This window comes from Eretmochelys imbricata, chromosome 6 (assembly GCF_965152235.1).
Source record: "Eretmochelys imbricata isolate rEreImb1 chromosome 6, rEreImb1.hap1, whole genome shotgun sequence".
Lineage (NCBI taxonomy): Eukaryota > Metazoa > Chordata > Testudines > Cheloniidae > Eretmochelys > Eretmochelys imbricata.
The window spans coordinates 7,436,318-7,459,357 of record NC_135577.1 but is presented as its reverse complement, the minus strand read 5'-3'; the positions used below and the strand labels follow the sequence as shown (position 1 = coordinate 7,459,357).

Sequence of the window (23,040 nt, the reverse complement as noted above, 5' to 3'; positions counted from 1 at the left end):
TCTTTCCAGGTGGTCGGCCTCCTAAGAGGAGTTACAATGTGATTAATCAGCCCCTGCTCTTCCGAGTGGTTCCCCCGCCCCTATGGAAGTGCATACAATCTGAAGCACCCTGGAGCACCCATGATAAAAAAATGAAGGGGTGTTCAGCACCCACCGGAGCCAGCTCCTCCCCCTGCCACCCACCAGCATCTCCCACCCACCAGCAGCCCTGCCAATCAACTCCTCCCCCTGGGACTGGGCGCGCTCGGGGGAAGGGGGCGGAACTGGTCGGCAAGAGCCGGGGCAGGGGTGGGGACCTGGGGGAAGGGATGGAGTGGGGGCGGGGCCTGTGGTGGAGCAGGGGTTGAGCACCCCCAGGGCAAAGAGGAAGCCGGTGCCTGCGCCAACAACCTTGAATTGTTTTTTGCCACTGTGACCGGGGGTGCCCGGGGCAGCCCTCACTGGAAATGCCAAGGCAGGGCAGGGCAGGCTGCAAAAGGGAGAGCAGATACTCCCAAGACTGGTGGGTAACACTGAAGTTAAACCTCCCAACCAGTCACAAACTGTGCTTCTGATCCCCCGCACTGGTTATCAAGAAGCAAAAAAAAGAAATCACACAGCCCCTTTATTGCATTCCAGCATCTGGCTCCCAGTCAGCACCTAGGTCTGGTACAGTGAGAAGTTATTTAAAACTCTGCTCACATATACAAAATGTTCTTCTGACCCCAAAGGGTGAGCAACGTCACCAGGTCAGTATAGGTTTGGATCTTACTCAAAATACCATACTGCCAGCCAATCCTTTAGTATCTGAAACTAAAGGTTTATTATAAAGAGAAAAGAAAGAACAAGAAGAGAGATGTTAAATGGTAAAACAGTCACATACATACAAAGACTTCAAAATCCATATATCAGGTTCTTAGCAGTACTGGTGAGTTTGCTGGCTTGTGTGGATCATTCAATCCTTGTTCAGAGCTTCAGTTTGTAGCAAGGTTCCTCCAGAGGTAAGAAGCAGGGACTGAAGACAAAATGAACAAGATGCAGCTGCCTTTTATAGTCTCTTACCATGCAGCCTGTGCTTCCTTTGTTCCAAACACAAGCTGCCCAGCACATGGCTTGAAAGCCCAATTCCGTTCATAGGCATGGCATATCTGGTATAATTCATTGCCATTCTACACTATTGATATTCATAATATCCTCAAGTGTCCCCTACATTCCATGCAGCGTCACACCCCCGACACAAAACTGATGCGGAAAGGGGTGTTCCTAGACACTGCTGAATGCATCACACGAATTTTCCATTCTTGGTCCTATATCATTACACTTCTGGTTTACATCACAAGCATTAGTGTAAAAAAGAACTAGTTTATCAAAATCATGTCTGACTAAATCAGGCTCTTTATATATAGCTACCTTCACTTTCTGAAAGTCTTCTCATCCGATGTTACTTTAATATAGACATTAATGCTCTCAAGGGTGTAATTACCTTGGCATTTAGCCATGACAGTAATGTGGTAGTGTGCCTCAGTTTCCCTTTCTGTATAGCAGACTAGATTTGTAAAGGTTTCTCTGCTGTGCCAAACTTTACGATTACTTACAGGTACCAGTTGTAACATTTCACTATTCTACAGCTCTCTAGCATACAGCGTGTTTTTAGGTATTATCCCCAATATGTTTACAGGCCTTTTATCAAAGTCATACACATTGTACCATTTTACCAGGGTTGACGTCAAAATCAAATACATTAGAAAGCTAAACCTTAACAGTACCACCAAATCTGTTACAAGTCAGTGTTTATAAGTATCTTGGTCATACCATGCCTCTTGTCTCACTGAATCCCTTGCCTGGCCAGGTGTGTCCTCAGTGCTACCAGCTATGGGCAAATCTTCCCTGTCCCTTGTTAGCCAGGTAGATTGTATCAACTCAGACACCAGCTTTCAAATTCTCATCTGCTACCAATTTCAAGTCTGGACCCTCATTCTCCCCCTCAACAGAATTGGGTCCTCCCCTTCCCCCCAACCCCCTTTCTCCTAGAAGGCTGAAAACTGAACCTCCCTGTTCACAGGGATCCTTTTGCTGGCTAGGTGTGTTCACCAACTGCAGCCCCTCTGTGCTATCAACATCTACACAGACACCCTCCTGCATGCTTGCTTCTGGATCCACCACCACCAGCTTAGAGACTGGACTCTGCTTTAAAGATACCAAACAAATCCAAAGTGTCTCAGGGTGAGAGTTTGTCTGCTCTCCCCTGCATCCTTGTGGGTTCAGTCATAAGGCTGTTCTGCTCTGAAAAACCAGTAACCCAATCTTTCCTCAGACCCCGAGGCACAGGCTGCTTACTCAAAGAATCAGCATGGGGAACATGCTGGCCAAGCCCAGCCACTTGGCTACAGGGCTGTTCAATTTCTCTAACAATTCCCCGGCCCCAGCCCCCAATCTGAAACCTCCTCTAGGCTATCCACTCTGGATCTTTCTAAAGCAAAGTCAGTGGATGTTGACACCTCAGAAAGACACTGGCAGTTAGGAACTGAAACCAGTCTCCCAAACAAACTGTTGCTTTCTCTATATAGTGATTCACCCTCAGTGAACTCACGCAAATCACTTTTACACCCATCAGTGGCAGCAAACTGTTTGGGAAAACTACCATGAGGAACCTTCTCCCTAGGAGCTTCTCTAAGCAACAACCCCGCTTTTTTCTGCTCTACAGAAGCGTTGCTCTGTGGAGCCACAACAAACTCCTTCTGAGTTTCACTTACACCCAGAATCATCCCTGGAAGATTAAGAGGATTTTCACATAACCCCCTTTCCGGCAAACGGCTACATTCCATGGTGAAAGCCGGGTTGGAGGACCCTCCCTCTGCAGCTTTCCTCACTGGCAGTATCACACAAGCTTAGGAACGCTTCCTTTTTGGGTTTCAGTTAAGTCCAGAACCGCCTCTGGGAAAACTGAAAAACCATCATAGGCTGTTATACCTAGATGATATCCTGGTGCTTGCTAAAACATCTGATCAGGAACTGAAACATTTTGGTGTGTGAGAGAACACACAGATACTGAGGTCATAGCGAGAGGCAGGCAGAGAAAGAGGCAGAAAAGCCAAGCAGGAGGCTGTAAGTACAGCGTGGCCTTGGAAAAGGCTAGACAGAGCTTTTGGGTCTAGTGTTGGCTGAAGAGTCTCGGGGGCTGGACGCTAAGAAACGGCTCCTTTTGTTCTTGGGTCCTTCTGCGTTCAGAGACACAGGACTTGGTACATTCTTTATAAATAAATGAAGCTGCATCAAAGAAATACCAACTATCCCCAATTTCTGCTTCTAAATGGAACATCCCCAGAGCCCCAGATTTTGACTAGCCGCTCAGGTCAAAAAGCGGCGATGTCCTCTTAAATCACTGGACAGACTGACACACTCCCCCACGATAGGGGTTGTTCAATCTCACCCAACCGTCCCCCTGTGCAGAATGTTCCTTGCGGCCAGCGGGTGTTCACAGACTCCTGCCCCCTTGCAATGAGAGCTCCCTCTGTGTCCGAAGGGGATGGTAAGATGTGCCAGTCAGAGACAGGGCCACAGAGGCCCGCTGGGCCAGGGAAACAGGGAGACACTGGCCAGGGCTGCTGCTGAGTGCTTTGGGGACTGGTTTCTCTGTGTATCTGCGAGTCACTCTCTTTTCTGAAACACCACTCTCCTGATTGCCCGCTCCCACACAGGATCCCAGATCTGTCCCTCCCATGCTACCCCTGACCATTTCATACCAGCGTCACGCTCTGGGCAGGCCCTGTGACTCCAAGGGATGTTTGCAGAGAACACTTACAACTAGCAGAAACCACGAGTCTCAGCCCCAAAAGGTGCCGAGAGACAATGCCCCCCTATTCCTTGCTGCTGGGGATCAGGGCTGCGCCCTACAGACATCTCAGTGTTAGTAACATTAAGTGCCCCTTCCTCCTCCAGAAACTGAGACTCAAGTTCTTCAGAAAAAGAGCCATTAGAACAGGAAACAGCTCCCTGACCCCTGTAACAATCCCTCATCCCTCCCCTTCCATGTGATCAGTGCAGTGAGGGGCACGGATGGGGCACCGCAGCCTTTTGGTTACTCAGGAGGAGGAAACTCCTCTTCAGTCTCTGCCAGAAATGTTGCCCATTTTTCACTGTCCATAATAAAATAATCCCTTCCAGCCGAGAGACGCTGAGTGAATGGCCTGGCAGAAACCAGGGCCTCCAAAGTGCAGCCCTGACTCCTGTCATCTCCTCTGTCCAGCTGCAGCCCATAATGCTCACGGCGATGTTTAGGTGGCTGCTCGGTTCACACTCCCATCCTGGGGGCTACACAAACCATTCTAATAAAACTCTCATCTAGTACCTGGTTAACGGGGAGGTGGGAGGAAGGGTCTCCCTTCTGTGCACTGGCTGTGGGGAGAAGGGCGAGGTGAGAGCGGGCAGAGGTTCCCCCCCATCAAACTCAAGGGTCAGGAGTCCCCGCCCCATGGGTTCGCTGGTGTTTAGCAAGAGACAACGAGTGAGCAAAGCGCTTCTCACACTGCGTGCAGGGATAGGGTCGCTCTCCCGTGTGGATTCTCAGGTGGGTGGTGAGGCCAGACAACTGGGTGAATCTTTTCCCGCACTCAGTGCAACAATGGGGTCTCTCCCCAGTGTGGATCCTCTGGTGGCTAGTGAGATGATGCAGACGGACAAAGCCTTTCCCACAGTCAGCGCAGCGATGGAGTTTCTCCCCCGTGTGGACTCGCTGGTGTCTAGTGAGATTTTCCAGACAACTGAATGTTTTCCCGCACTCGGCGCAGTGATGAGGGGTCCCCCCACGGTGGACTCTCTGGTGTCTCCGGAGACTTTGAAGGAGACTGAAACTTTTCCCGCACTCAGCGCAGCGATGGGGTCGCTCCCCAGTGTGTGTTGTCTGGTGTCTAATGAGATGTTCTTGTAGGTTGAATCTTTTCCCACACTCGTGGCACAGGAAGGGTCTCTCTCCACTGTGGATTCTCAGGTGTCTAGTAAGACTTGATGTAAGTTTGAAGCCTTTCCCACACTGGGTACAGCGATGGGGCCGCTTTTCTGAGTGGATTCTCTGGTGTCTGTTAAGGGTAGAGGAATACATAAAGCACTTCCCGCACTCAGCGCAGGCATAGGGTCTCTCTCCTGAGTGGATTCTCTTGTGCATGGTAAGAGCTGATATTTGGAAGAATCTTTTCCCACACTCAGCACAGCAATAGGGTCTCTCGCCGGTGTGGATTCTCTGGTGAGCAATGAGATGGGATGCTCGATTGAATATTTTCCCACACTCAGAACAGGGATGGGCTCTCTCCTTTCTGTGGATTTTCCCATGTGCTTTGAATGCCTTTTTTCTCCTGAAGCTCTCCCCACACTCGCTACATTGATAGAGATTTTGTCTCCTATGAACCGTCCAGTGGTGGCTTATCAGGTCTCTCTGCACCTTGAATTCTTCCCTGCACACACGGCAGGTATATAGGCTCTTTCTGGGCTCAGATTGACCCTCTGCAGGAGGCTTTAGATGTGGCCTGGATCTACTCTGATGGCTTTTTGGGGTTGCTGGCTCCTTCCTGGTCAGGTTCTTCCTCTGCCTTTGTGGCCTGCCCTGCCTCTTCTGCTGCCTTCCTCGCTCAGATTTCTTGGAATGGTTCTTCCCTGATGTCCCTGGGAAAGGCCTGGGTGGCTTCAGGTTGCCAGGCCCTTCCTCAGGAGTCTGCCCCTCAGCTCTGCTCTGGCTCCTCGCCCCTGCTTGGTGGGGAAGAGAATCCAGATGTTATTTTCCGTGCTGCTGACACAGGGAAACCACTAATATTCCTAGCAGGGGGATAAGCCTGAGTCAGCCCCATGCCCTTCCCCTCCCCTCAGAGCAGGGCTGGCCCTCGACGCTTGAGTGCAAGAGGCCAAACTCCCAGGAGCCCCAGTGCTGGGGAAGAAGGAGAAGATCAATGTCCCACAGACCCTGCTAATAGTCCCCCAAGTCAATGAACATGAGAATCAGCCCCCATGATTCTCTCCCTACTCTGAGGCCCATCTCACTGGGGAGAACAGCATCACCACACACCAGCACTGAGGACCCCTCTCCCGAGGGACACACACGGAACACTCACACTGTGATGGGATCCCAACGGCTCCATGTTCTATGGAAAATGGGGGAGGGGGAGAGACTGGGGGAATCTGCATAAGGGGAGAGATGGAGTTTCTACGGGGATGTCAGGGTGAGGAGCTGTAGCACTTTTCATGTTTGGGCTTCAATCCCTATTGTAATGCTCTGGGAGGGGAGAGTTTGCAGCTGATGGACGATTCCTGAAATGAGCTCTCTGGCTCCCACTGGTGGAAAGGGCAGAGCTGGTTCCCTACCCGTTCCAGGGGAAGAGGTTTGTGTGAGGAAGAAGCCCAACGAGCTTTCAATTGCCGACCAGTCCCAGGTCTCCTCTGCATCTGGAAAATCTGCACCAAGACAAAAAGTCTTTGGTTGCCAGCACATGGACCAAATGAATATCACTGAGAGAAGCCCTTTCCCCACCATCATAAACGATGCACAAGATGGGAGGTTATTTGGGGCTTGATTTTCAATTTGTATTGTGGTAGCACAACTGAGTTTGCGGCTGCATAGCACCAGGCGCTGCACAGAGAGATTGTCCTGATGTTGAAGAGCTTATACACTAAATACACAAAGGGAACCTGAGCCAAAGCAGTAACTTGCTGTTGTAATAATTGGGCCCACAAATTTACCCTAATTGGCCGTTTAATTGTAAAAACTGTGAGAAAGGTTATACAGTGTTACAATATCCTACAACAATAAATGTCGATGGGCAAAGGTGCAAAATATAAAAAAGAAGATGGAATTAGTCCAAACAGAAAAGGCCTATCATGCAATTCAAGGACAGTGTTAAAATTATGGCTGGTAAACAAGAGAAGTGTGGAACTGGAAATTAATGAACCAAAATGAATGTGTCAGAATTTAGGCCTAACTAGAGGAAAACTCAATGAAGGGCTGGGCTATTTTGCCCATTACTTCCTTTCTTGGTTTTTCAAAAGAAAACACTTGGGAGGGAAATAAAGGAGGGGAACTGAATGCAACCCTTGAAAGATGCAGCAACAGCAGGTGCATGCCAACAACTGCTGCAGGGAGCGATATCATCATGTTGCCACCCTGAACTTCTTTTGGGACCCCAGATCTTCTTCATCCTTATCCTAAGAAATGTGCTAACAAGACTGGACCAGAGAGAGGGAGCTGGAGTATACAGCCACCATTACCAGTTCTGGCTAACTCCCCCAAATCACCTGGAATGTGAGACTTTGTCCCCTTCTCCCCCAAGCACCGTGAGTTCTTTTCGTTCTTCAGCTTATTTCTTCTCTTTCCTATTCTTCTCCCTTTGTTTTATATTAAACAAGAGTCTGGCTTAGCTGGACAAAACTGCCATAGTTTGCAACATTGCTGTAAGCCTGTGATCAAAGAGGCAGCCAAAAGCACTGCCCAGAACAGCCCAACGCTGGTACACGTTTGCCAGGTAGGCCTCCAATTGGCTGATCAGACCATGTGCTATGCCTGTGTTTCTCCAGCCAGGATTCAGCTCCAGCTCATTTCAGCTAACTGCTTCTCTCCTCCCCAAAAGGACAGTTATTACCATCTTTAATATCATCGAAAAGACTTTCAAACAGAGGCCTTTTGTCTAAAGACTCTCTCCAGCTAAAGGGCAAGGAAACAAGGGACACTGTCAAAATAAAAGTCACACCTAATACTTGACATTTCAGATGCCTTAACTCTTTTCCTTTATCATTAATAAAAGGTTAGAAAGAATGCGTCATGGTGTTTTCCATGATACTAAACAGGCTACAGTCTCTGTATTCCAAACCCCAAAGCTTATTTAACCCTCTATAATACTGGCCATGACAGTGTCACATTAACGCCTTTGTCTCTCTGGGCCCATGTAGTCTATATGAATTAATACAACATTGTCCAAGGTCAGCCAGCAGCTCAGTGGCAGAGTGAGGAATAGAGTCCAGGTCTCCTCACTCCCACAAGATGATGTTGCCTCCCAAGCAGTCCTGGGGAGTAATAAGGAAATCCCTTATTAATGTCAACTGAGAGCCCACAAAAGCGATGGAACGATGTTGGGTCTCTACAAAACTGGGCCTGATGTGGGAAGGGAGATTCCCAAGTGCTGCTCGGCCAATGATTCCGACAGCCAGAGAGGGGTGACAAACACTCTGGTGGACAGGATTAGAATTCAAAATGATCTTTACAAGGTGGAGAATTGGTCCGAAATCAACAAGATGAAATTCAAGAAACACAAGTACAAAAGTAGCTCGCTTAGGAAGAAAATATCAGATGCACAACTAGAAAATGGGGGATAACTGGCTTGGCAGCAGTACAGCAGAAAAGAACGTGGTGGTTATAGTGGATCATGAATTGAATGAGAGCCGACAATGTGATACCGTTGCAAAAAAGCCTAACGACATTAGACTAAAACACTAACATTCTGGGACAGAGGTGGGCAAACTGCAGCCCGTGGGACCGTCCTACCCGGCCCCTGAGCTCCCGGTTGGGGAGGCTAGCCCCCAGCCCCTCCCCCGCTGTCCCCTCCTGCCGGGCAGTGCGGGCGGCGTGGCTGTGAGCTCCTGCTGCTCTGAGCAGCATGGTAAGGGAGTGGGGGCGGGAGGGGTGTTGGATAAGGGATAAGAGGTTCGCAGGGGCAGTCACGGGACAGGGAGCGATTAGATGGGGCAGGGCGGTCAGGGGACGGGGGGGTTGGATAGGGGGTAGAGTCCTGGGGTGGGGGGGCCCCGGAGGGGGCGGTTAGGAGAAAAGAAGCAAGGGGGGTTGGATGGATCAGGGATTCTGAGAGGGGCAGTCAGGGGGCAGGAAGTGGGAGGGGATAGATAGGGGGTGAGGGCCAGGCTGTTTAGGGAGGCACAGCCTTCCCTACCCAGCCCTCCATACAGTTTCACACCCCGATGTGGTCCTCGGACCAAAAAGTTTGCCCACCCCTGTTCTGGGATGTATTGTCAATTTGGCCAAAATGCAACAGGATTTCAGCTGCCTTCAAGCTACCCATTTGATCCCTGCACATCACTTTAACTCCTTCCTCACCTGGCCGGGTGCCACTCAGGATGTCCCCATCTGCATCTTCTGTGGGATACTGGACACACAGCTCTTCCCCTTGCTCTATGCTGGAGATCACCACTGGCTTGCGGGTTTGGATTCCTGCTTAGAGAAAAGCATCACCGCCCCGTTAGATCTAAGCTAAGCACTTCTAGCCACGGAACTGCTGCACCTTCCGCAGCTCCATATGCAAGGTGCCAATTAGGCAATGAGCTAATCTACGGATCTGCATTTGTTTTCCATGGAAACATGAACTGCAGCTTATGGTCAATACTGCCTGCACATGGCAGTGGCGAGATATCTACACTGCAATTTTAGCCCCGCAGCCTGAGTCCCACGTCCTGAGTCAACTGACCCAGCTCAACCACAGCCGTGCCGTGGGTCTTTTATTCCAGCACAGATGAACCCAGTCTATCTTTCACCTTAACTGTGGTGCTGGTGGCCTTTCATCCTGTAGCCTGCAGAACACACGGCCCTTTTCTGCTCGTGTGCTCTGTCTGGGGAACTTCAAGAGCCAGAATTCTCTTGCCTTGAACTGTGGAGCCCTAGTGACAATGGGTGGAAGTGCCTCCCTTTGAAGATATGCAGTGTAGTTGTAGCCATATCAGTTCAAAGATATTGGAGAGACCAGGTGGGTGAGGTAATTTACTGGACCAACTTCTGTTGGTGAGAGAGAAGCTTTCCTTTCCCAGACCTGAAGAAGAGCTCTGGGTGGCTCAAAAGCTTCTTTCTCACACTCACCTTGTCTCCCCCTGAAAGGGCTGCTCCGCTCCATTAAACACACCTCTATCCATCCACACCCATGCACCCCTCCTTCCAACCCCATAGACACCTCTCCACCCAACCACTCACACCAATGCTCCATCTCAGTTACGGTGTCTCTGTGCAGCACCCAGTGCACTGGGGCCCTGATCTCACAGACACAGCTCCTCACCTAACGAGACCAGAGTCTGGTAATTTTCCCACATGACATGTCTGTAAAGTTGCCTTTGCTGCTCGCCCAGCAGCGCCCACTCCGCTGGGGAGAAATACATGGCCACATCCTCAAACGTCACCGACATCTGAAAGGACAAACAACCCAACTCAGCATGGCAAAGTTTACACACTGGTAGAGGAAGAGCTGTTGCAGGTGAGGCAGACGTACAGTGGTCCACGCAACTGGGAGGGCCCTGGAGGGTTTGAAAGTTCGTACCCATGGGTGCAGGTTTGCCACAGTGTGAAAAAAGTAACGGACAGTCCTTTCCTCTGACTTTTTTTCTGTCTGTGACTCACCCCACAGTGAGCCCAGCCCCTGGCTGTGGGTGTTGTATTCTGGCACAAAGGATTACAGCACTGCTGAGGGTTAGTCCTCCTGACCCTCTGTCATGATGCAACAAGCAGGCCAAACTTCAGTGAGTGTTGCTGCAACCCAGAGCACCAGGACACAGCCCCACTTACATTTAGCCGGCACACCCGACCCTCTGTCACCAGGCTGGGGGGGCTGGGCAGACCAACCCTGAGTGGCACTGCGGCCCCTCCAGCCATGATGCAATGCCCAGAACAGGACACTGGGCCCATCCCCTCAAGACCCTGCTGGAGCCACTGCTGCGGGGTGAGAGTGGGGCACTGGACTCAGCCGTACAGAACACAGGAGCTGCTGGAGCTGCACTGTGGGGTGAGCACAGGGTGGGTTCGCTCTCCAGTCGCTCCCCCCCGGGCTTGCCCTCTCTATGGGGCAGGAATTATGGTTACAGTGTTGTAGCCTTGTCGGTCCCAGGATATTAGAGAGACAAGGTGGCGGAGGGAATATCTCTTGCTAGACCAACTTCTGTTGATGAAAGAGAGAAGTGCTTGAGCTACACAGAGCAGGGTCCCAAAGCCCAGGCTCCAGCAGGAGCCCAGATGCCTGCACTGCCATTAAACTGCCCCTAGGCTGAGCCCCATCAGCTGGCACAGCCCGGCTGCAGCTTTTAGTTGCCATCTGCACAGACCCTGGGAGCCCCAGCCAGAGAGCTGCAGCTCAAGCAGGAGCAGCCCAGGCTGGTAGCGCTGGAGGCCCCGGGCTGAATCCCCAGCACGCTGCCCGATGGGGCGCTCACAGAAGGAACCTTCTCCCCGCGGTACCCACGGACTCAGCGCAGCCTCCCCCCGCGCTCCCATCGCCGGTGTGTGCAGCGGCCCCGGCCCGGCGCCGAGCCCGGTGTCCCGAGCGGGCCGGTCCCAGCGCCCGTGGCACAGGCCAGAGGAACCGGCCGAACGGACCCGCCCGCGCAGCAGCCTCCTCCCCAGGCAGCGATTCGCAGCCTCTGCGGCCGCTTCCCTCCCTCCGCGGCCGCCTCTGGCGGCGCCTCCCCGGGCCCCGCTCACCGCCCCGCGCGCCGGGGCTGCAGCCTGCAGAGGGGGCTCGCTCCCGCACGCGCCGCTCGGGCCGGGCTCGGCCCCCGGGTCTCCGCGGCGGGCACGAGAAGGTCCCTCCCTTCGCCCGCCCCCTCGCGCAGTCATTCCTGGGCCTGTCTAGGCTGTGGAGGACCCCGAGCTCTGTGGGTTTAACCCTTAATCATCTCGGTCGGGGAAGCGAGTTGCCCGGGGAGCCACTCGGGGAGACGGGGTGAAGCCGGTTCCCTGTGGGTTGGTGGCTCCCATCCCTTGTGCAAAGGCGGGTATGGCACCAATGTTACAGTGGGGGGCTGGGGGCCCTGTGGAGGATGGAAACCACTTCAACCCGGGGGGGCTGCTGCACCTGCACTCCCAGCACCCTGAGTTCCAGGCCCCCGGTGCAAAGAACATTTCTTAGTAATTCATCAGGGTGAGCGACGCCTTTTCCGATATTTCACCAGAATAAATATGGGTTGAGAGTCATGACACTGTCTATTAGCAAATTAATACATTATTTAATAATTATTCAAATCTGGATCTGGAATCAGAGTGGCTGTGAGTGATAAAATACGTTTTCTGGGCAGCCTAAGTGCCACTGTGGTGAGACAAGAATATGCCATTCCTGGAGCAATTATCTTGCAGCAGTTACATCTTCACTCTGTTCCCAACTATGAACTCAGTTTTGCTCATATTTGTCCTCATTTAGAAGACAGAAAATTCCAGATTCCACAGACCTTACACACCTTTTCTTATCTAATTATGCACACAACAGTTTAGCTGGCGGTAGACCATAGCACACAAGGAGCATAAAACCAAAGAAATATTTGCACTCACTGTACCTAGCACACAGTTCATATTTGTCAAACCTTAACAGAGCATACATCTTGCGTCTCACAGATTCTGCATATACAATTGTCATAAATATAAAGGGAAGGGTAACCACCTTTCTGTATACAGTGCTATAAAATCCCTCCTGGCCAGAGGCAAAGTCCTTTTACCTGTAAAGGGTTAAGAAGCTCAGGTAACCTGGCTGGCACCTGACCCAAAATGACTAATGAGGAGACAAGATACTTTCAGATCTGGAGGGGGGGGAAAAGGCTTTTTTCTGTCTGTGTGATACCTTTGCCTGGAACAGATCAAGGATGCAAGCCCTCCACCTCCTCTAAAGTTAGTAAGTAATCTAGCTAGAAAATATGTTAGGTTTTCTTTGTTTTGGCTTGTGAAATTCACTGTGCTGGAGGAAATGTGTATTCCTGTTTTTGTGTCTTTTTGTAACTTAAGGTTTTGCCTAGAGGGATTCTCTATGTTTTGAATCTGACTGCCTGTAAGATTATCTTCCATTCTGATCTTACAGAGTTGTTCTCTTATCTTTTATTTTTTTTGTTGTTGTTGTTCTTCTAATAAAGTTCTGTTTTTTAAGAATCTGATTGGGTTTTTTGGGTGTTAAAAATCCAAGGCTGGTCTATGCTCATCTTGTTTATTCTCAAGCCTCCCCAGGAAAGGGGGTGTAAGGGCTTGGGGGGATATTTTGGGGAAATAGGAACTCCAAGTGGTCCTTTCTCTGTTCTTTGTCTAAATCACTTGGTGGTGGCAGCATACTGTTCAAAGACAAGGTGAAGTTTGTGCCTTGGGAAAGTTTTTAACCTAAGCTGATAAAAATAAGCTTGGGGGGTCTTTCATGCGGGTCCCCACATCTGTACCCTAGAGTTCAGATTGGGGAAGGAACCCTGACAACAATGAACACAGGGTAGAACAATTTAACTACTAGTAAATTTGCACAATAAAGCTTAGCATGAGCACAGAGTATTCTAGGAGATTTTAACTAGTTTGAAGTTCTAACACCCCCATTTCTTGAGTGGGAATAATGGTTAAAACCAGATTACAACTCAGCTGAACTGCAGCTGACATAACCAGCTCCAGAAAGAAAGGCAAGATGGCTGCTTCTCCCCAATATCATCTCCCAAGAGTGACTGGGACATGGCAAAGTCAGCGCCGCAAGGAAGATTGCAGGCCATCACTTACACACACAGCAGTGCAGCCATTTCAGACCCATAATTCTATTGTATTATGTCATTCTCTCCAGGAATGATGAGACAATAGTGAGATAAAGTCCCATCTCATCATCGCCCTCTGACAATGGCCTGGCCACGAATTTCCCCAGCTTGAGGAACGGGGAGACACAGCCTGTGCTGCTGATCGGTTTGATTTGTTGATGTTGCTCCTAAACCCTCTCTATTAGGAGTCTTTCCCTCTCTCTCCTCAAACAATGCTCTCTGGGCTGCCTGTTCCCATGCAGGATCCCATCTCTGTCCCTGCCCCGTGACCCCTGGCTGTTTCATACCCATCTCACACTCTGGGCTGGGACTGCAACTCCACAAGTTGTTCACGGAAAACACCTACAACTAGCAGCAAACATGAGTCCCAGCCTGCAACGCGGAGCAAAGTTGCCCAGAGAGATTTTCCAGCACTCCCTGCCACTTGGTGTCACGGCTGAGATCCAGTGTTAGGGGTAATCTACACTCGAAGTGCTACAGCTCCTGATAGCATTCAAGACACTCTACGCTGACGGGAGAGAGCTCGCCTGTCAGCATAACACCTCCACCTCTATTTGAGGCGGTAGCTATGTTGGTGGGAGAAGCTCCCCCGCCAACATAGCTCGGTCTACCCCAACACTTAGGTTAGTATATCTTACATCGCTCAGGGACATGGATGAGTCTTCTGGTAAGTGATCAGTTCTAGTGTAGACAAGCCCTACGTGGGCATTAAAGGGCCACTTACTCTTCCGGGGACACAGCTCGAATTATTTTTTAAAAAGCCATTATAACAGGAAGCGACTGACATCTCGAATGTACCAATCCCTCACCCCTGCCCCTGGCGTTTTTCTGGCGTATGGCTTCTAATGGCACAAACAATGAATTAGATGTTGGGTAAGTGATCTCGTCACTCCATCATGGCAGCAGCATCCGGAGACGTCAAGCGTTTGCATCTACCATCAAGATGATAAAGAAGGCAGCCCATAACCAAACGGCATGTCCTGTTTGTTCTTGAGCCCCACAGGAACAGGATGGGGAGCTGAAGAAGCCCCAGTGGGTAGAGATGCAAGTTAAACCACCTGTCACCACAGTGTATCCTGTTGTAATGAAGAAGGATCTTTCCGTTAATACGATGATTCCGAGGAGGACGTGAGAGCTAATTCGGAGAGACTAGGGGATGGAAATCTGACTTGTCTATCCACCAAGAAATGCAGCATCAAACCAAAGTACAGTCACACACCACCTGATGTCGCTGTTTTCTAAGAAATGTTGTGTCTGATTTTACTGTCTGACAGGCTCAACTATTATTATGCATTCAGCCAACTATCGGGACAGTTTGCTTCATAACTTTATCTCAAAGCCAAATCAAAGCACCCTTCCTTTTGATTCAGTACAATGAGGGGCACACAGGGGATGTCACAGCTTGTCATTAACTCAGGAGACGGAAGTTTCTTTTCAATCTCTTTGCCAGAATCTTTGCCCGTTTTTCCTTTTTCCAAACAGAAAAATCCCAAAAGAAATAAAACAATTAATTCCATTTGTGGAGCCCAAGAGGATGGGAGCTGCAGTGAGCAAACAGCCTGGGAGAAACCAGGGCCTCCAAAGTGCAGTCCTGACTCCAGTCATCTGTCCCAGCTGCAGCCCATAATGCCCACAATGGAATGTTTCGGTACCTCTAGGGTTAAAGGCTCCCATCTCCAGAACGACACAAATTATTTTAACAAACCCAGCACCTAAACTCATGTCTGCTTCCTGGCTGGGCGGCTCCCAATGCTTGAGGAGACTCGATGCAGCCAGGCTTCCCAGGGGGAACAGGGAGCCAGGAGCCCATGAAATTGGCCAGTATGACAGCCAACAGCCCATGGAAGTAACACGCAGTGTCCACATGAACACTCCATCACCCTAACTACACTGACATAAGCCGTACGCCTCTTGTGGAGATGGAGTTATTATGTTGGTGTAGTAGGGCCCTTAGATCGGTGGGAGAAAGGCTGTAGTGTGTACACTGAAAAGCTGCCTTATATCAACCTATGACTGTAGTGTAGACCAAGCCCTAGTCTAAGAACATTCATGGGGAGAAAATACCAGGTACTAAAGGGCTCTTTTTAATGTAGTGGAGACAGGCATAAGAAGAACCAATGGCTGGAAGTCAAAGCCAGACAGATTCAAATTAGAAATAAAGCACTTTTGTTTAGCAAAGAGGCTGATTAACTGTTAGGACAAACTACCAAGGGAAGTGGTAGATTTTCCATCTTTTGATATTTTCACATCCCGACTGGATGGTCAAAGCAGTAACTAGATGAAACATTCGATAATAGTGACAATAATGTAATTAAATGTAACGTCCTTGTAGGGGGAGAAATACCAAAAACCCCACTGTGGTAACATGTAACTTCAAAAAGGGAAACTGCAAACAAATGAGGACTCTTGTTAGAAAGCAATTAAAAGGAGCCGTCACAAGGGTTAAATGCCCGCAAACTGCCTGGGGACGATTTAAAAACACCATAACAGAGGTTCAGATTAAATGTATACCCCAAATCAGAAAAGACAAGAAGAAGACCAAAAGAATGTCACCATGGCTACACAGCAGAGTAATGGAGGCGGTTAGAGGCAAAACAAACAAACAAACGACCCCTCCCACAAACAAAAACAAAGCAAAGTAAAACCTTTAAAATTTGGAAGTCAAAACGGAGTGAGGATAACGGGAAGGAGGACAAATACTGGCAGGTGAAGTGTAACAGTATAATTGGGCAGGCCAAGAAATAATTTGAGAAGCAATTTGCTAAAGATTCAAAACGTACCAATAAGAAGGTTTTTTACATTCGTGGGGAAGCAGGAAGCCTGCGGAATAGCCAGCGGGGCACTAGATGACAAAGATTCTAAAGTATCCGGCGGGAGCAGTGTTAGTCTTTAAGGTGCCACCAGACTCCTTGTTGTTTTTGTGGATACAGACTAACAGATTTATTTGAGCATAAGCTTTCGTGGGGTAAAAAAAGATTCTAAAGGAGCACTCCAGGAAGACAAGGCCACTGCAGAGAAGCTCAATGAATTCTTGGCATCGGTGTTCGCTGCGCAGGATATGGTGAGACACCCCAAAAGAACAGCTCTGATGTGGGTGACGCATCTGAAGTACTGACCCACCATGATGTGTCAATAGAAGAGGTTTTAGAACAAACTGAGAAGTTAAACAGCAATAAGTCACCAGGCCCAGCGGGTATTCGCCAAAGAGTTCGGAAGGAACTCTACTATGAAATGGCAGAACTACTATCTGTAATATCTATCCTGTCCCTGAAACAAGCCCCATGGCACTGGAACAGGTTTTAATTAGTGCAGGGGTGGAAAGCCAGCTAACGAAACTGTAAACCATGTTTCAGAGTTGCAGCCGTGTTAGTCTGTATCCACAAAAAGAAAAGGAGGACTTGCGACACCTTAGAGACTAATTTATTTGAGCATAAGCTTTTGTGAGCTACAGCTCACTTCATCGGATGCATGTAGTGGAAGATACAGTGGGGAGATTTTATATACACAGAGAACGTGAAACAATGGGTGTTACCACACACATGGTAACAAGAGTGATCAGGTAAGGTGAGCTATTACCAGCAGGAGAGCAGGGGAGGGACGACAGACCTTTTGTAGTGATAATCAAGGTGGGACATTTCCAGCAGTTGACAAGAACATGTGAGGAACGGGGGGGGGGGGGGGGGGGGGAATTGTGTAATGACACATCCACTCCCAGTCTTTATTCAAGCCTAAGTTAATTGTATCCAGTTTGCAAATTAATTCCAATTCAGCCGTTTCTCATCTGTTTTTGAAGTTTTTTTGTTGAAGAATTGCCACTTTTAGGTCTGTAATCAAGTGACCAGAGAGATTGAAGTGTTCTCCGAGTGGTTTTTGAATGTTATAATTCTTGATGTCTGATTTGTGTCCATTTATTCTTTTACATAGAGACTGTCCAGTTTGGCCAATGTACATGGCAGAGGGGCATTGCTGGCACATGATGGCATATATCACATTGGTAGATGTGCAGGTGAACGAGCCTCTGATAGTGTGGCTGATTGGATTAGGCCCTATGATGGTGTCCCCTGAATAGATACGTGGGCACAGTTGGCAACGGGCTTTGTTGCAAGGATAGGTTCCTGGGTTAGTGGTTCTGTTGTGTGGTGTGTGGTTGCTGGTGAGTATTTGCCTCAGGTTGGGGGGCTGTATGTAGGCAAGGACTGGCCTGTCTCCCAAGATTTGTGAGAGTGATGGGTCGTCCTTCAGGATAGGTTGTAGATCCTTGATAATGCGTTGGAGAGGTTTTAGTTGGGGGCTGAAGGTGACGACTAGTGGCATTCTGTTACTTTCTTTGTTGGGCCTGTCCTGTAGTAGGTGACTTCTGGGTACTCTTCTGGCTCTGTCAATGTGTTTCTTCACTTCAGCAGGTGGGTATTGTAGTTGTAAGAATGCTTGATAGAGATCTTGTAGGTGTTTGTCTGAGGGGTTGGAGCAAATGCAGTTGTATCGTAGAGCTTGGCTGTAGACAATGGATCGTGTGGTGTGGTCTGGGTGAAAGCTGGAGGCATGTAGGTAGAAATAGCGGTCAGCAGGTTTCCGGTATAGAGTGGTGTTTATGTGACCATCGCTTATTAGCACCGTAGTGTCCAGGAAGTGGATCTCTTGTGTGGACTGGTCCAGGCTGAAGTTGATGGTGGGATGGAAATTGTTGAAATCATGGTGGAATCCCTCAAGGGCTTCTTTTCCATGGGTCCAGATGATGAAGATGTCATCAATATAGCGCAAGTAGAGTAGGGGCAATAGGGGACGAGAGCTGAGGAAGCGTTCTAAGTCAGCCAGAAAAATGTTGGCATACTGTGAGGCCATGCGGGTACCCATAGCAGTGCCGCTGATTTGAAGGTATACATTGTCCCCAAATGTGAAATAGTTGTGGATGAGGACAGTCAGAAAGTTCAGCCACCAGGTTTGCCGTGACATTATCGGGGATCGTGTTCCTGACGGCTTGTAGTCCATCTTTGTGTGGAATGTTGGTGTAGAGGGCTTCTACATCCATAGTGGCCAAGATGGTGTTTTCAGGAAGATCACCGATGGATTGTAGTTTCCTCAGGAAGTCAGTGGTGTCTCGAAGATAGCTGAGAGTGCTGGTAGCGTAGGGCCTGAGGAGGGAGTCTACATAGCGAGACAATCCTGCTGTCAGGGTGCCAATGCCTGAGATGATGGGGCGCCCAGGATTTCCAGGTTTATGGATCTTGGGTAGTAGATAGAATATCCCAGGTCGGGGTTCCAGGGGTGTGTCTGTGCGGATTTGATCTTGTGCTTTTTCAGGGAGTTTCTTGAGCAGATGGTGTAGTTTCTTTTGGTAACCCTCAGTGGGATCAGAGGGTAAGGGCTTGTATAAAGTGGTATTGGAGAGCTGCCAAGTAGCCTCTTGTTCATATTCCAACCTATTCATGATGACGACAGCACCTCCTTTGTCAGCCTTTTTGATTGTGATGTCAGAGTTGTTTCTGAGGCTGTGGATGGCATTGTGTTCCGCACGGCTGAGGTTGTGGGACAAGTGATGCTGCTTTTCCACAATTTCAGCCCGTGCACGTCGGCAGAAGCACTCTATATAGAAGTCCAGTCTGTTGTCTCGACCTTCAGGAGGAGTCCACCTAGAATCCTTCTTTTTGTAGTGTTGGTAGGGAGGTCTCTGTGGATTAGTATGTTGTTCAGAGGCGTCTTAGAAATATTCCTTGAGACGTCAAAAATAGAATTTTAAGTCAGCACAGAACTGTATCATGTTCGTGGGGGTGGAGGGGCAGAAGGAGAGGCCCCAAGATAGGACAGCTTCTTCTGCTGGGCTAAGAGTATAGTTGGATAGATTAACAATATTGCTGGGTGGGTTGAGAGAACCATTGCTGTGGCCCCTTGTGGCATATAGTAGTTTAGAAAGTTTAGTGTCCTTTTTCTTTTGTAGAGAAGCAAAGTGTGTGTTGTAAATGGCTTGTCTAGTTTTAGTAAAGTCCAGCCACGAGGAAGTTCGTGTGGAAGGTTGGTTTTTTATGAGAGTATCCAGTTTTGAGAGCTCATTCTTAATCTTTCCCTGTTTGCTGTAGAGGATGTTGATCAGGTGGTTCCGCAGTTTATTTGAGAGCGTGTGGCACAAGCTGTCAGCATAGCCTGTGTGGTATGTAGATTGTAATGGATTTTTTACCTTCAGTCCTTTTGGTACGATGTCCATTTGTACTGGAAATGGCCCACCTTGATTATCATACACATTGTAAGGAGAGTGATCACTTTAGATAAGCTATTACCAGCAGGAGAGTAGGGTAGGGGGAGAGAAAACCTTTTGAAGTGATAAACACCCATTTTTTCATGGTCTGTGTGTATAAAAACCTCCTCGCTGTATTTTTCACTTTATGCATCCGATGAAGTGAGCTGTAGCTCACAAAAGCTTATGCTCAAATAAATTGGTTAGTCTCTAAGGTGCCACAAGTCCTCCTGTTCTTTTTGCAAATACAGACTAACACGGCTGCTACTCTGAAACCTGTTCTAGATAAGTCATCTGAACAGAGCCCTGTCCCATTAGTGGCTCTTCTTCCCTGCAGGAGCAAGTAGGTGTGTGCTGTGAGAGCTGCGCTTGGTGGCCCCAGGGAGGTATTTTGAAAAGAAGGTGGAGCTGGTGCTGTTAACAACAACTGAAGAAGACAGGTGTGTACAGTAGATCTTATGCCCCCATTATATAGATCTAGGCCTTTTCCTCACTGCTAAACAAGTTTGGTTTTTGCCACCTTGCAGTAACAAGGGGGTTTGAGCCATTCTGAAGTCGCAACACAAGGAGGACAAGGCACTTGCCTTTTCGCAGTGCGGGAAAAGGCTCAAGAGAAAGTCTTTAAAATAAGAGGGGAGAGCAATGCGCTGACGTGTGCCTTGGGACAGAAGTGTCATTTTTGTGTTGAAGCCTTGTTGCTCAGTCTGTGTAACAACGACAAAAGGGGGGCGTCTGTATAAAACACAGAGGTAGGTTTTCTGCCTAGTAGCTTGTTTTCAAAAGGAGATTCATAAGTATTTCCAATACTATTTCCAGTGGCTTACACTATTTTCAGTGTTTTGTGGGCATTTAGTGTTTCTTTACTAATACACTGTGTGACCTACTCTGCAGTGGAAAGGCGCTAATAAAGAACTACTCAGACTTTCATTCAAGGTTTTACATATAATAGTTTTAGTCTGCAGACGACAACTGTTAGGGGGATTTGATAGCTGCTTTCAACTACCTGAAAGGGGGTTCCAAAGAGGATGGATCTAGACTGTTCTCAGTGGTAGCAGATGCCAGAACAAGGAGCAATGGTCTCAAGTTGCAGTGCGGGAGGTCTAGGTTGGATATTAGGAAAAACTTTTTCACTAGGAGGGTGGGGAAGTACTGGAATGCGTTACCTAGGGAGGTGGTAGAATCTCCTCCCTTTTGAGGTTTTTAAGGTCAGGCTTGACAAAGCCCTGGCTGGGATGATTTAGCTGGGGATTGGTCCTGCTTTGAGCAGGGGGTTGGACTAGATGACCTCCTGAGGTCCCTTCCAAGCCTGATATTCTATGATTCTATGAATAGTCCTGAAATTCAACTCTGCAGAATGCTTTCTAAAAAGTCCTGGAAACACGAAAATGTGGGCTGGGTCCTCTCTGCTCCCAAGAGTGGTTTTTTATCAAATGTTTTCTAGCAGGTGTTGTGATGATCTTGCCTAGCCACCTTGTCATAAAGATAAAGTATCACCTATGGTTTTTGAGCTATAAGCATCATGGACATAAGGTTAGTTTTACTAGGAGATAACACAGGGTTGGTGAACCCATACAAGAGTGTACCTACTGATCTTGCTTACTTGTGGTAAACACCTCAAGTGTCTCCACTTCTCATTCTCCAGAGAGATAATAACTATCCTGCCATGACCACTTATCCTTCAGCACTTTGCACCCTTCAATAGAAGTCTGACCACCCAAAGATTTAGGGGCTCCTGGCTGAGTGCATGATAGTCAAGGACCTTCGCAAAAACTCTCAAGTCACTTTGTGCTTTTAAAATGTTTGTTCGTGCCTGTGATCATCCTGATACTGAAATGTGTATGTTATATGGGTTTTTTTATTTCAGATTCTTCAGAATTACAGAAAACTCTTTCCCCCCCCAAAAAAAGCTGTACTAGGCAAAAAATTCACTGTAATATACAACAGTATGGCAGGTAAAGAGAGGGTTTCCTTTCCATACATATTTTGTTGTTTTCTGAATATATTATACAGTATCTTCAAACACCCCTGCTTGTGCTTTTTTTGCAATTCACATTTTGGTGCTGTTACATTTCCTGTCCTGAGTGACTATGTGTCACGGAGTCACCATGCCAATGCTCTGGAACTACTCCATACGAAGCCAGCCAGGACTCTGGGGGAGCCTCCTCTCTGAGCATACTGTAGCCAGGGCAAGAAGCTTACACAGGTTTGACCTTCCTGGGTCTGACCTCGGAGCATTCAGCATCCCCTTCCACACCAGGCACTTCCTGCAGTGAGTCCACCCAGGCAGGGCTCCTGGGGAAGCCAGAGGGCCCTGCACCCCAACTCCACAGTCAGACATGACTCTCAGCCAGCCGGTAAAACAGAAGGTTTATTAGTCGACAGAACACAGCGTAGGACAGAACTTGTTAGCACAGAAATCAGTGACTTTCAGCCAAGTCTATCCTGGGGGGAGGGGAGCCCAGAGCCAGGGCTCTGGCCCTCCCCCTGCGCCCCAAGCCAGGCGAGACGGACTCGCTTCCAGCTGCCTGGCCCCTGCCCTGCCCGTTGCTCCTCCTCCGGCCTTTGTCTCTCTTCCCAGACCAAGAGTCACCTGGTCGCATCCTCTTCCTGGGTCTCAGGTTATGATGGGGTGGCCATAGCATCTGTGCAGGCAGCTGGGCAGCCCCCACAAAAGTCACACCCCCTTATTCCCATCACCTAGACATTGGTGCAATACCCTTGGAAACTGAGGCACACACAGGATTCATGCAAAACAGTAAGATTCACATAGGCTCACATGCAACATAACCAGGGAAAATCCCAACTACGTCACAGTATGATCTTACATGGTTAAAATCTGATCGATGTGATCTAATTATTTCAAATGAAATTTGATCTCATTACAAAATCTGGCTGTATTTGAGCAAGCCACAAATACTTCAAACTTATGCACATAGTTCAGATTTACTTATGTCACTCTTGTGATTGGCCTATGACTGCTGCATTGTTGAGTTTGGCTTCCCTTGCTTATATGTCTGCAGTTTACATGTCACACCTCACCTACAAAATAACACCTGATTGTTATGCAGGTAGATACTTCATGTTTGCAATGATGTGAACGTTAACAGTATGAAATGTTTTCTTCTGTGAACAATACTCGGGAACATCTTTGGAGGAAAAAACTGCACACGTTTTGGCATATAAGAGGAGTAACGTGTATCCTGAAGGAATGAATAAAACAGACAGACGTAACTTGGGTCGATTTTCTGCCAACTTTTCTTTGGAAGGCAAGCCGTGCTTGTTTTTTTACGTAATAAAGACACAGAATACAGTGGAATCTTGAGCAT

General features: G+C 48.6%; 2 protein-coding genes across 6 annotated transcripts in view; one reads left to right on the top strand and one right to left on the bottom strand.

Annotated features, from left to right (window-relative positions):
* The window catches only part of LOC144267068 (uncharacterized), a 620,395-nt gene that overhangs the window by 387,373 nt on the left and 209,982 nt on the right, over positions 1–23,040 (top strand). The gene's annotated exons all lie outside the window — the stretch shown is intronic.
* LOC144267027 (uncharacterized) lies at positions 785–11,508 on the bottom strand. 5 transcript variants are annotated; one of them, XM_077820667.1, is made up of 5 exons: positions 11,423–11,508; positions 10,011–10,137; positions 9,065–9,181; positions 6,328–6,417; positions 785–5,718 (listed from the first exon to the last, which is right to left on the bottom strand). In XM_077820667.1, exons 2-5 carry the CDS (start codon positions 10,135–10,137, stop codon positions 4,427–4,429), a joined length of 1,626 nt encoding a protein of 541 aa, XP_077676793.1. In that variant the 5' UTR covers positions 11,423–11,508; the 3' UTR covers positions 785–4,426. The 5 variants fall into 5 exon arrangements, with proteins under 5 accessions (XP_077676793.1, XP_077676789.1, XP_077676791.1 ...); XM_077820663.1 differs by lacking the exon at positions 11,423–11,508 and having other exon boundaries at positions 10,011–11,285; XM_077820665.1 differs by lacking the exon at positions 11,423–11,508 and having other exon boundaries at positions 785–5,715; positions 10,011–11,285.